Source organism: Ambystoma mexicanum, chromosome 5p (genome assembly GCF_040938575.1).
Source record: "Ambystoma mexicanum isolate Mex_15411 chromosome 5p, UKY_AmexF1_1, whole genome shotgun sequence".
Classification (NCBI taxonomy): domain Eukaryota; kingdom Metazoa; phylum Chordata; class Amphibia; order Caudata; family Ambystomatidae; genus Ambystoma; species Ambystoma mexicanum.
Window position 1 is genome coordinate 1,065,375,095 of NC_090930.1, and position 13,906 is coordinate 1,065,389,000.

The following is a 13,906-nucleotide window of genomic DNA, read 5'->3' on the forward strand; positions in this document are numbered from 1 at the left end:
TTCCCTTCCTCCCGTTGGATGTGATGTCATCTTGGAGATTTCTGCATTTACCAATAGTAACTTTCTGAAACAGCGTATTCCATACATGTAATCTTGTTTTTCCTTTTTGTTCTCTGATACATTTTACACAATAATTCTATCCCAGCCCAGAATAACAGGGCTCAACTCCACAGACGCTAGAATATATGAATCAGTGGTGCATGCACTTTCTGTGCAGACATATCTACATTTGCCTAATTTGCATAGTTAACATAATATCAAAGGCATATCCTTTTACATTTAGCTGATAGACCTATGACATTTCCTTCCAAAGTTATAAACAAACATGAGATTCATTATGTCAAATTCAAAAGGACGTTTATTTCATACTTTAACAATATAGTACATGGCATCTCCAGTTCCTCTGCCTGGTAATAGAACATTTGGTATTCCTCTTTGAATATTAGAGATGGCCATTTATGACTCCTTAGAATGTAGTTGTCATGGAACCAGTGTCAAAAGGCTCTTTGAACTTACAGTTGCAGGCAGGGCCATTTATGACACAGTCCCGCCCCCATGAGTTATTCCAACATCTGCCTGCCCCTTGTATCAGGCTCTGGGTCTCTTGAGGTTCGAAATGCAACATTCTGGCATATGGAGATTTGATTGTTTGGTGAGCAGACTCCTTTAGGCCACTTCTCAGAGCATAGTAGTTATATTACTAAGGGTTTTTAACCTAGGCCCAATACCAAATGGGGTTGTTAATGAATAGCATTTGTTTTGCTCTGGAAGACCTGTCCTCTGAGAATGAAGAGAGCATTTGGTCCTTTGATAAATCCAGGAATGTGTCAAAAGGTTTTATAATTCAGCTTTAAAGCCTGTATTTGCACTTTTCCTATGGGAAAGCATCCCCCATGTCCTGTTGCGTGTTGGAGGATGTTTGCAATTGTACCTTGCCGGCCAAATTGGCTTTATTCACCAATGCCACCTTTAAAAGTCACTTTCTTTTCCATGTTGGATTGTCACTTTAAACAGCGAAAGACATTTCTTTGCGATCAAACTCCTGTCAACATTTTACGTTTTTAAGTACTGATGATTCTTAATCGTGTAAAGCAATAAAAAGACGAATGGGGGACGCAAATTAGATTTTTTCTTTTCTGTGAAATGCTGTACTTTTCATACCAGATTGAACTGTTCTCCGTTCTCCAATTAACCAAAGGCTGCTGGATAATACTCTCTGGTAAATAGAAGGACTTATTTTCTAGGCACTGTCAGTTACTTTGGGCATATACACTCATTGTAGATGGGCTACTTACATCACTAATTTCCTCTGATGTTTTTTTCTGGTACTGTGTGCATGCAGCAAATCACATTTTTGTGTTTTAATTCAGCGCTTTCTCTGCGTCTTTTTCATTGGTGTAGATTTCCCATACATATTCTAAGAGCCACTTGCTGGGAGGTGGAAAAGAATAGCGACAGGCAGCCCACAGACAGTTTTTGCTATAAAAAAGAGCTACAGATGGCCACCATGGAAATGGCAGACAGGGATCCATGTTGTCTGCAAGGCCAGAGTGGGGCAATACACGTGCCAAAAGGGGTCTGTTATGGGCCCTCTGCGCAAATGTTTTGTGGGCCTTTTCCCTTTATTTTAATGTGTAGGGTTTCAGTGTGAAGGGGATAGAAGTATTGGGAAGGTAGCAGAGTGGGAGCGCAAGGAGGGCAGAGCAGCCAACAGCTTGCTTGGAATTCACTTTCTTATGGTTTGATAATGGAGTGATATAAGTATTCTGATTGGTTCCTTGTTTCTCCCTGGTGCTAATTTTACATTGCCCCTTTTCCTGGCCAGAATCATTAGCTCTGAGAAGATAAAATGGCTCTTGTACAGTCTGTCACAAGTCACACACTGCTCATGTTTTTATTGCTACAGAAAGACTATGGGCCTCATTACGACCCTGGTGCTAATGGGTTAACGGCGCCGTAAAAGGCTGCAGCGCCGTTAACTTATTAGCGCCTGATTACGAGGTCCCTTGCGGGACCCGACCTTAACGGCTGGTCTACACCAGTCGTTAAAGTAGGGACCCGCAAAGGGACCTTGGTGCTAAGTATGGTACCGCAATTTGCGGTAATGTACTTAGCGCCTTCCCCATTCCCATTGAGCCCTATGGGTCAAAACTGGGAATGGGGAAGGGCCATGGAGGAAGGGGGAATTACCGCCCCGCCAACGTTGTAATGGGGTGGTAATTCCCCCTTTCTCCATGGCGGAGTCGGTAAGTTACCGGCATGGACCATGGTGCTTTTAGCACCATGGTTTTCCGCCTGGGTCGTAATGAGGCCCTATGTTTTTCTGCAACCTATTCAAGTCAACAACATCTTTTGGTCATCAAACTATGTGCACAAATAATTTCTTTCAAATATTATTCTTAAAGAACTTTGGGACATGAATGCAGGCCTTCAGATATGGCCTTTTTATGCATGAAAATCTTGTAAATACGACAGCTTTATTATTTTCCTCTGTTCATTTAGGCACAGGTTTAGAGCAGAGGGCAGTGCAAAGGTCAGGTTACTTGACAGAAACCAGAACGCTTCTTTTCTATTTTTATCTACATGGAAGTAACTGCAAGCCATGGAGAAAAGCTTCTAAAACCGAATATTTTTCCCTGAAGCCTTTAAAAAAAAGAAACCACACACTGTGATAAAAGGAATGGTTTATTTCTGTTCAGCTTCTGTTGTGTTGGGTGTAGATGCTCATGGAACAAACAGAACCACTGTGCATATTTATTGTCCTAGCATGTTAGGATTGCATAATTAATAAGATGGAAAACTAAGTTGCAATTGAGACATTTGTAACAAATTATGCATTTTTCCCCAGTGAAAGCAAAGCAGTATTGCACAATTTTATTTTTCAGAGTTCCTGTGCTCTGTGCCTAATCATGCGGAGGCAGATCATTTTTACACTTATAATTTGATTTACACTATAATTATAACAACAGTGAGTAAAATGATGAGTATGCGCGGTATTGTTTACATCCATTCAACCTTGCAGTCAATGGGGTACATTACTATCAATGGTCAGTGGCAGCAGTGTCTTTGCTAACCAATCACAGGGGTTATAACCTCTCAAATCTTCAAGACTCCAATTAAAACCTCCAAAACCTGACTCTCCAGGAGGTTCAAGCGCTGTTCAAAAACAAACAAATGAAAGTTACATTTGTAATTGAAATAGAAACTCAGCCAAACCTGTCCCTGTGATGATCCAGATAGGTATTTAACTTGATGTAGCACTTTGTGCATGGTTCGTCCAACATCTAGGCACTGTGATTATTATACCTCAGCCGATACTCAGTTTGCCAACCTTTGAAGGATGTTAGACAATAGGATAGCTCAGTCAGTTGAGTGCCTGTTGCTGCGATCTGTGCATGATCTGTAGGTTGGAGCTTCAAATCCCGGCAAAGCCACCCCAGCCTTTCATATTTACGAGGTTGATAAAGGAGTACCAACTTCGGTTTGGTGATAAATATGTTCTTTGTACAGCGCTTCGCAAAAGCACTATATAAATAACAATTTGCCCATGAGAATATGTATAGAATTTTGCATGAAGTCCTTGCCTCTCTGCACTGTTGCATCATAACATTGGCATACCGCTAGGTAGTAATAGTTCCAGGAAATGAGGACTTTCATTAAACATCAAAAGACTATTCTGCTATCGAACCTCAAAACACACAATACAATTCAGGTTTGCTTTACTATGTAATTGGCTAGGTTTTTGTGTTTTCAACATTTAAATATATATAGGATAGATCAAGTGGCCAGACCTTAGAGAAATTAGGGAAGGTGTATTCTGTCACAATGCAGAAAGCTGCCTCACGGGAATGATTTCCATACAGTTTTTGCACATGTCGGCTGGATGTCACATATATTTTACTCTCTTGCAAAGGTGAAAACTCATTTTTACTCTCTTGAAATCACATTTACTATCAAAGTTTAAAAATAGGGAGAAAATACTCCCATCTCAAAATCTTATCTGGAGCACTGCATGAATGGATCATTTTGAAGCGGGAAACATAATAAAAAACAACTAATTCTGTAAACATCTGGGATTTATTATGCATGCATCACAGGACCAGAGATTATGTGATGAGTAGCGTGTGTAAATGCATATAATGCATAAATTGATAATTGACAATCAATCCTTATGTCCTTAATATTACGTAGTTTGTATTTCAGCAGCATCCAAGTCTGATCCTTAAAAGTCAAATGCACTCCATATCTTTAAGATCTTCCCACAAAATATATTTGAATACATTGAATCTAAATGAGAATTATTTACATTGCCACTGTTTATCATGAAAAACTGGTGTGGCTGGTGCTTTCAAGGAACAGACTTGTAGGCCCTTGGATATGGCCACAAAATAAATGAGTGCTTGTCACCCCAGACACAACTCTATTCCATGTCTTTCTGTCTACAAACCATTTCACAATGGCACTCTTCTCCTATTGGTTCAGCGTAAGCCACTACTACTCCTCTTAGAATGCCTCCACTTGTTGAATGAACCTCCAGGACTGGAAATTGAGTAATCTGGTAACTCCACTGTCTCAACATTCTCTACCTTTTCTCGTACTACTTTTGACATTGGAGCCCTACAAGAACCAAGTCAGGATTCATTTTTTACTGCAGAGCACATTGTATTTGTACAGTACGCGGCAGTAGATAAGCATCCTTTACGGGTTTACTGAGTTATGTTTTCAGCATTACATGGGAAGCCCCTCATTCAGATTAAATGTATAGAGATTTATCTCATGAATATTAATTAGGGTCATTTTGTTTGGTCAAATGGATTCATCCCTCTTGTTGTTCAGGAACAACTACAAGTCTATAAACTCTAAATTGTAATCATATTTTTCTATTCTATTGAAAATCAATCACATTGTTGCATATTGTTGTTGAGGCTTGGCACCCACATTTTTGTCACATGCAGGTTTACACCAAGGTTTTAATGTATCCTACACTCTGCTCCAACCACAATAGGAGGTGACAGCGCGACAAGGGAAACATCATTGCTCCGTTCCTGGGCTTTCCACAGACACCACAGTGTGCTCTGGCACTTGAGTCCAATAACTGAGTTGAAGTAAATATGGACTACAACTCCCAGAATAAAATTAGAATGCTATATGTATACATAGGCATTGTAGAGGGTGTTCCTAGGGTCATGGAGTCTCCAGTAATTCTAGCAACTGTAAAATAACGAAGCACTGAGGAACTAATTGTAAAGTACTGTGTGGGTCTAGGCTGTAGGCGTGTGAAACCTTGTCAGTGAGGTGCCAGTTTATGTAACACGTGTAATAGTAAGCTATAATGTGTAATAGTACATCGATGCATTTGTTGCCTGTGCATTGAAATTAACTATTTCATGTTTGTTCTGTCGCCCTCCAGCACATAGCAGCGAGCTCAGGCAGTGGCCAGGCTGACCTCGACAGATTGAGCAACATCCTGGAGGCCATTCCACTCATCAAGTACATATGTCTAGATGTGGCAAATGGCTATTCAGAGCACTTTGTGGAATTTGTGAAGAGCGTGCATGCCAAATTTCCAAAGCATACTATTATGGTAGGTGACGTTATATTATGGAGCTACATGGTTTGTATCATCTTACTATATAATAAATGGCCAGATAAATGATTGTTCGATGCCGTCATGCACAGTAGAGGCTGCCTGAACGCACAGAATGCTCCCCTAGAGGGAGCAGTTGCCTTAGGATATAAAGTAGTCCAATTTGCATAGCTTCGCCTGTTGTCACCGCTTGAGGGAGCAGTAGGCTTAGGATCTATAGTGGTCCTACTCTGTTAATGAACCCTGCACTTTGGCCTGTGTACACCGCCTGTACAGTAGTCTTGTATATTATATTGCCTGATGCATTTTCTTGTTTTGTTTGTGCTTTGTCATATGTTATATTTTCTGTTATGCTATGTATTTTGTCCATGCGCTTCAGACAATTTCCATGAGCTCTAACCAGCATAGTCATAAGAGAGCGTGAGGGATCATGGAAGTCATAGTCCAAAACATCTGGAGAGCCACAGGTTGCAGACGCCTGTGTTTTATGTCACATATTGTTTTATACTTTGTTAGGCATTATTATCACCCACAGGAGAAGTGCAAGCCAATCAGGTGGTCAGGAATGCAGGAATGCAAACCTGTGCTCCATTCAAGGCCATGGGCGCCACTACCCCGGTCCACTATGTCAATTCCACTGTTTCCCCAAACCCTTTTTCTTGGATCCACCACCTTAGCATTAGCAGCCATCCTCCTCTAAGCTAGACACCTTGTTCTCACAATTGTAAGCAGTGAGGCAGAAAAGCGTTAAAAGAAAGGGAAAGTTTGTGTGTTAATGACTATTCTACAAAGCAGAGCCTTTTTGAGTGTTGGAGGGGTTGCATGTGTCTCCTATCCAATCATTCGCATAGAGAGTAAGGTAATGCTTAGATATCTTTCCTAAGCAGGTTCCAGCCAGACACATTAGACACATGTTTGTTCTTTCCCTCTAGACAGGGGGGTATGCAGCGTGTGTTCTGTATATGAATGGGTCGCCCAAAGGACTGAGAAATGAAGTTCAGACAGAGCCATTCAGGGGAGTAGTAAGGGTGGTGTGCTGCCAGGTGGCAGCACCAATCTGTCAAAGCAAAGTCAGAGTTTAAAACCAGACCGAGGTATGCAACATTTTTAAGCATTGTGGAATTAGATATGGGGCAAAACGTGCCTTAAACTCTAACCAAAGCGGAGGGGTCATGTTTTGGACTATACTCCGACTTGCTTGCTGTATTCAGATTATTGACAGGCCCCTTGCATGCGTTGCATCTGCCATGAACGACTAAGTTTCTCCGACCAGATGCCACCAAAAGAGTGACTGTACCAGCAGCCTGACAATGAGCTTCTAGGGTCAAAATCAGGCCGTAAGGACCTAAAAAGACAAGATATCTACAGCAGTTATGGACAGTACCTGGGACAAAGCCAAACTGCACAAATTTAGATAGGGCCAGAGCTTGGCCAGAGCTCGAGGTTAATCTTACATTCAAACCACAGAATGTCACTCAGTCACCAACCATGCCGCACCTCCCACCCAGTCATACTACAGAACACCGTCCACAGCTCCAATAACACACTTCACCCAGCCTCAGATCCATAGTCATACTTTACATCACACAGAGTCCACACAACCTCGTAGACCTCTCCAAAGCAGAGCCCACAACAACACATCCTGTGTCTCTGCAAGTGAACATACCATATCCGATCTGGCAACACTTGAGATCACCTCCCTAGCCACCCGACATATGCATCTTGCACATTGTCTGATCGTCTGCACTCAAGTTCCGGACCACATCCACACTTCAGCCATGTCTAAGCATCATACCACAACCACTGATCTTGCCCCAACTCTCTCATGCCGGTCTTCCTCCACATTTCATGCTATCCTCAGCACCCTACCCTATCTTTCCACAGCTCAATGTATGACACACCATCCCAGTTTACATTCCAGACCACCTTCTGCAGGTCCACTGTCACCACATGTCTGCTTTCAGGTACCCACCCACACTTCACACCATCAACATTTTTAGACGTCCCCGCAAACATGGACACCTTATTCCGCCACAAATTCTGACTGACCTTAAATCCCCATCCAAAGTTCCCCCAATGCATATCCCACCTAGAAATACAGAGCTACGCTTCATACCACCATGTGCAACGAATCTACAAATCAGACGTTCTCCATCATATTTGCGACACCCCATTAGATCCATTCTCATTCCCTTAGTGCCACTGAACATATTCCTCTGGATGAGTCAAATGAACCTGTCTCCCACCAATACTGACACCCAGGAGTGGCCAAAGACCAAAAACCTGGTCCCATGAGCCTTTGAAACCACCCCCAGATATTACAGAGGTGGAATTACTCAGAACACAACTGACACCAAAGAGTCACAAAAGGCCAAATCGGGACAACCCTCAGCCACTGAAACCAGCCCAGATAATACACCATTTAACAACCGCTGTTAAGGATTTCAATCAGGCAATACACTCTGTAACCGGCCTAGTGTACATCGCAATGGAAAAACATATTGATATACAGATTCAATTATTTGAAAGATGTACCACTCATATCACACCCCTTACTTAAGAATACCCCGTGTCACGCTGGACCTGAAATCAGGCTGGTTTGTAAAAGGGATTATTTATTTACTTAGTTAAGATCAAAATCACAATATATATTTTAATAGATACACAACAATCACCAATGGGGTGACAGAACACACAATATCTTGAGTACACTCAGAATAGGTAATAAGCAAAACAAATGCAGCACAGAAAATACTTTTGTGTTGGTTCAGATCAGATAGCGCTGTAGTTAGCAGTTCCCCCTGCAACACTTCTCAACCACCCAATAGGCAATGCACAGAGATAGGAGGAGAGAGTTAGTATTCCGGAATGTACAGGTCAAACAGTGTCTCACTTCCCCCTTGCCCCTTTACACAGCGAATAGAAAAATGAAGTGGGCTTTTCAACTGTCAGGATGCCTTTTAAAATCTTTAGAATAGACTGGGCAAAAACACCAAATATGGTCTAAAATACTTAAATTGTTCTAAATTCTTATGGGAGCCGCTTTGAATAGTTGCCCACAAACACAAGCAATGATTTAATGCAAAGAAAATAATTGAAATCTTAAAATCCAAGTTGGAAGCAGTTTGGAGCTATTTTACATGTGTAAAAATTTCTCAAAATGAAATTTGCGGCAAACTTTTCCATGCGCAATATTCGCGATAACGGGAGAATCGCACTGAGTTTAAATGTTTTGGGTTCTACGGATAGGTACAGATGTTAGCTAAAAGTAGGTGTTGAAATGTTGTTTCTATCACAAAAACTGTGGGAGTTACAGAGGTTTTAGTGAAGGTTGTTTTTGTAAAATAGGTGCGAAAATTGAAAACAGAAATGTACTTTTAAAAATGACAAATGGGTTTGCTTACACATATTAAAGACAACCAAAAAGTAGAAAGCCACACGGGAAGGTCATTTATGGCCGATTATAACAGTTCAGGTGTGGTACTCTGTTTTCTCTTTGGTTTGGGAATTACTTTCTTAATCAATCAATAGGAAGTTAGAGAGTAGGAACACATGTGAGAGAAGAGTCCGTGCAAAGATAGTTCTAACAATACTGGTTCTAAGGGAAAGATAGGATGGGTATAAGCTAGGGACAAGACTATGCAAAGTACATACGCTATATGACACAGTTCTTCCTATTTATACTCACTGGATACGTTTTTAACTGGGACGTCAGGATTCTGGACCTATCAGGGACTGACGGCTAGGCACATCAGACTGAACAGGATCAGCAAGGTGCTCTGGTCACAGCACGCACAAGACTGGCCAGGGTCAGCAAGGCGCTCTGGTCACAGCACAGGACTGGACGGGATCTTCCCTTCTTGGTGCTGAGGATTTTTTTATTCAGCAGGCAAGCAGTAACAGCAAAGCCCGGCTGTATTATGATGCTTACCCTAGGTTTTTGGGGTTCTGTTCTAGAATTTGAGGCCTAGCTCAAAATGGTTCAGCTATGCAATTGGCCCTTGCTTTGCCAGGTTTCTGGAGTCTGGAACAAGGAAGATGTAGATTTCAGCAGCAGGGTGCTCTGCCAGCATCAGGAGGGTGAGTGGATCTGTGTGTCCTTATGTCTGGTGAGCTGTCTCTGTTTATGCTATGAAATGACATCATAAAGGGGGTGTGTGGGCCGGCTTATCTAAGCTTGCCCCTTTGTGCTGGGATATGGTCAATACTTCATCTCCGCCTTGCAATTTGAGTGATTGGCTCAAGGCTGGGTGATGTCAGGTTTTATGATTTGGTTTACAATCCTCCGAGACCTCCCTTTCGCCATTGGTCCCAAAATCGGATTTTACCATAAACACACATTTCTATATTAGTCACTTTTATACAAATTACACACAAAGATGCCATATTTTACATAGCAGCTATTCCTCAAAACCCTGTAGCTGTGAGATCATGTCTCCCCTTTCCACAGAATTTTGCCCTTTTCACTATGAAAATACTTTCTGATTTTTCGGCGACTTTCCACAAATATGCGTGTTTAACCTGGGGACATGCATGTACATTTTCATAATTCTAACAGTCATGCATTTTGCTTGCAATCACATTTCTTGCCATTCTTCCCAGAACATGTCACACGGTTATGCCGGCTCTTGAAATGTGCCGCCAGAAATTAAATGAACAACTCTGTCATTTTGATATTTTTTACCATTTTGACTTGCAAGTTATCAGTCTTTTAAAAAGTGTTCTTTGTTAATGTTCAGCCACAGATGGTTGTTCGGGTCTGCCTCTTTTTGTCTCCCTGCAGTCCAGGAGCAGTCTTCCTCCTTGTTTGTTCCTTGCAGAGGCCATTTACAACCCTATTCACAGTTCGAATTTCCTGAGCTGCAGCTTGTCATTGTTCCTTTTGCCTCTGTAGACCAGATTCTTTCCCAACTTAGCAATTAACACTTCCCCGTGAGTTCCTGCTGGGGAAGGCCTTCCTTCTGTGAGAAAAACCTGTTATTCCAGTTTTGCAGCTTCAACCAGGTTTAAATTAATTGTGAAATTATTTTGTCTTTTCCTTAGCACAAAACAAACTTGTTGTCTCAATTAACAAATAGAATTCTCATTCGAAATTTTAAGCCTGTGGAATCAAAACAACTATAGTATGGGTTGCTATCAGTAACAGGCCTCATATATTGCAAACATTTGACTTTCAGTTTATAATATGTTAAAGTTTATGTCATCACAAGTAGCCCTCTGCTGCACAGAGATTTTTTTACAGATCCACAGACAGGCCACTTTTGCTGTGTAAATCTCTTTATGCTCTTAGCCTTTCAGGACATTTTAAATTCACAGTGATTCCTTAAACTAAGTGAATTGTAGCACCCAGCGAGAATTTTGAATATTTGAAGGTGTTCTGTACCGGCATTCTGAAGTTTCAGCAGCAAAGAAAAGGTGATTTAAAGCCATATTGGAGTTTCATTTAGCAAAGCACTGCTTTTTCGTTCTGCACTGCACTTTCAATTGTTGTGGAGCCCAGTGACACATTTCAGTAGTGAGAGCTCTTTTCCACCATTGACAACATGCATGGCAGATTGGGCAGCCATCTTTTTGTGCATTAAAAAGCACAATTTTCAGGGGTTTTGGCGCGCACAAGGGTTTTGCTGCCATTTTGCTGTTTCTGGCCCCACCATAACAGAGTGATGCAGCATAGCAGAGCAAAAGTGGGTCAATACATCCACACCACGTACCAACACCCAGGAATAAGGAACGGTTCCGTGCTTAGTGACTTACTCAAAGCCAACTACCCAAATGCACAATCCTCTCCAATACAGTAATTGAGTATGTCAAAGAAATGTGTCTTAATATGGAAACCACTCTCCAGCAACGCACACATGAACAAACTCTCACCAGCACTGAGACCAAGGGGTTGTGGATATACAGTAGCCAGACCGCCATGTGCCGTGAGATTGTGCAATCTCATGCAACCTCTGTGAGGTGAACCAACTTGCAAGAACTGTACCCCATGCACAGAGACAATCAACACTGACCAAAAACCTAACAGAACAGAACATAACATTGCAGATTCATTAAAGGATTGCACATGGTGCTCTCCATTAGGACTCTGAACCGGATCTTAAGGTGTGTTGTTCTGGCTGGGGGATTCGGCTTAGGTATAGTGCTGAGGTGTTCAAACTGTGGTACTTGCTTGCCCCCTCTCGGTGGGAGGTGTTCTGCCTCATGGGATGCATATCACACAGCAAGAAATTGATCAACAGTCTCTCAGCCTCTGTAGGTCGTAATATGGCATGTCTCGACTCTGTCAAACGGGATGGGGAATTGTGGTGTCTAGAGAATCAAACACAAACTACAGGCAAATTCAGTTTTTAATGTGTTTAATTTTCCTACAAAGAATTCTGAGCTGGTTCTCTAGGTAGAATGGGAGAGACGAGTGGTAGAGGCAGCTTTTCGTGCTGGGGTGGGGGTGTTTGCTCTTAAGGTGCCACTGACACTCTAAATGATTCAAGGATAATGGCAAATGGTTGGTATTTTACATGTATGTGCATTTTATCATCTCTCCTGGATTAGCACAAGCGACCAAGCTTAGCAAGGGAGCTCTAACTAATGTAGGAAGGCTCAGTGGGTTCTGCCCAGAGAAAATGGTTTAAAAATGTGTTGAAATTGAGTATTTTCCAGAACACATTTTGAGAGAAATGGGAAAAATGAAATACAGTTTCCCTGGGGTGAAGGTCATTCAAGTTACACAGGAGCATTTTACAAAATGTTCATGATGCCTGTGTCCATAATATACCAGAATTGTGCTGTAAACCACTTTCGTGATGCTGCGCTCACAATATACGCTAGCATTGCATTGTAAATCACTTTCATGAAGCTGGGAAAATATATGTCAGCATCACCACTGTTGTCACTTTCATGATGATGCATCCACAATATATGCCACTGTTCATACTGCAAATCACTTTGAGGGCACATCCACAATACATTCCTATATTGGCACTGGAAATCACTTCCATCAAGCTGCGCTCACGATATGAGCCAGAATTGCCACTGTATACCCCTTTCATGCTACTGCATCACAATACATGACAGCATATATACTGAAAATTATCTGGATGTTTTGCCCACATACATGCCAGTATTGTTACTGTAAATCATGTTCACAAAGCTGCACTCACAATATTTACCAGCATTGCCAATGTATCACTTTCATGATACTGCACCACAGCATATGCCATGCACATCACTTTGATGATGCTTTACCCACACTATACAGTATAACAGCAATGCTACTGCACATCATTCTCATGAAGTTGTGCCCACAATATAAGCCATAATTGCCATCACTTAACTCTTTGATGTCTCCCTCTCTCGCTCTCTCTCTCTCTCTCTCTCTCTCTTTCTCTCTCTCTCTCTCTATCTCACACACACACACACACACACACTCACACACACACACACCCCCTTCGGTATGCCCCTGTATATAATGTTTATGATGCCTCTCCCCTCCCCTGGCAATAAAGCACATCACACATCGCACTTGCGCACACACACACACACACCATGACTCAAACCTATACATACACACATGGACACACAAACACTCACAGGCATGCACACTCATTTAAACTTCTATACACTTCTATAAACACACACAGCATAACATTCAAACATGCACTGACACAAACACCCATGTGGGGGCACACTGCAGAATGACTCTGCTTCAGGGCAGCCGGCATGGAAGCTGGATCTCAGCTTGGGACGTCCAGGTGGATCTCAGGTTGGTTTCCAAATAACCACTACCTGTGGGCCCCCTCCAGCAGCTGTGGTCAGTGCTACAGCACTACGTTTCAAATGGATTGTTTTATTAATGAGGATGTTCATGGCTTGACCAAGCGATAGCAAAGTGGAAGGCAGTGAATGCACCGTGGTATAGAGGTGAGCCGAATCAGGGCGACCACTCCATATGTCCCTACCAGGTTCTACCACTGACAGGGACTGTAATCTATGTGCACTTCCTTTCCCAGCATATATATAGCCTATTCCCTGACCCAATGCCCATAATGTGTGCAGTGTGGAGCTATGTCTGCATCCCAAATACGCTCTACCTTGTAGGCTGGGAAGTTGTTTTTTTAATCCTTTGGCAGGCTCTGAACAGAGTCTGAGCCCACAGTGCAACAAATGTCCAACTACCTCAGAGATGGGATGCATATTTGAGCATGGAAGCAGAAGAAAGGAAGGCAGTATGCATACAGAGTACAGCCAATCACAGTAAGAGCACAACGAGAAGCAGTGCAGGGGAGAGAGTCAAGGCACATGGGGAAGTTGGTAAAGACAGAA

General features: G+C 42.2%; 1 protein-coding gene across 2 annotated transcripts in view; it reads left to right on the forward strand.

Annotated features, from left to right (window-relative positions):
* GMPR (guanosine monophosphate reductase) overlaps window positions 1-13,906 on the forward strand; it is a 712,135-nt gene that overhangs the window by 403,947 nt on the left and 294,282 nt on the right. For both annotated transcript variants that reach the window (XM_069613564.1, XM_069613565.1), the window contains exon 4: window positions 5,411-5,584. In XM_069613564.1, coding sequence (XP_069469665.1) covers window positions 5,411-5,584 — 174 coding nt within the window. The remainder of the gene's footprint in view (window positions 1-5,410; window positions 5,585-13,906) is intronic.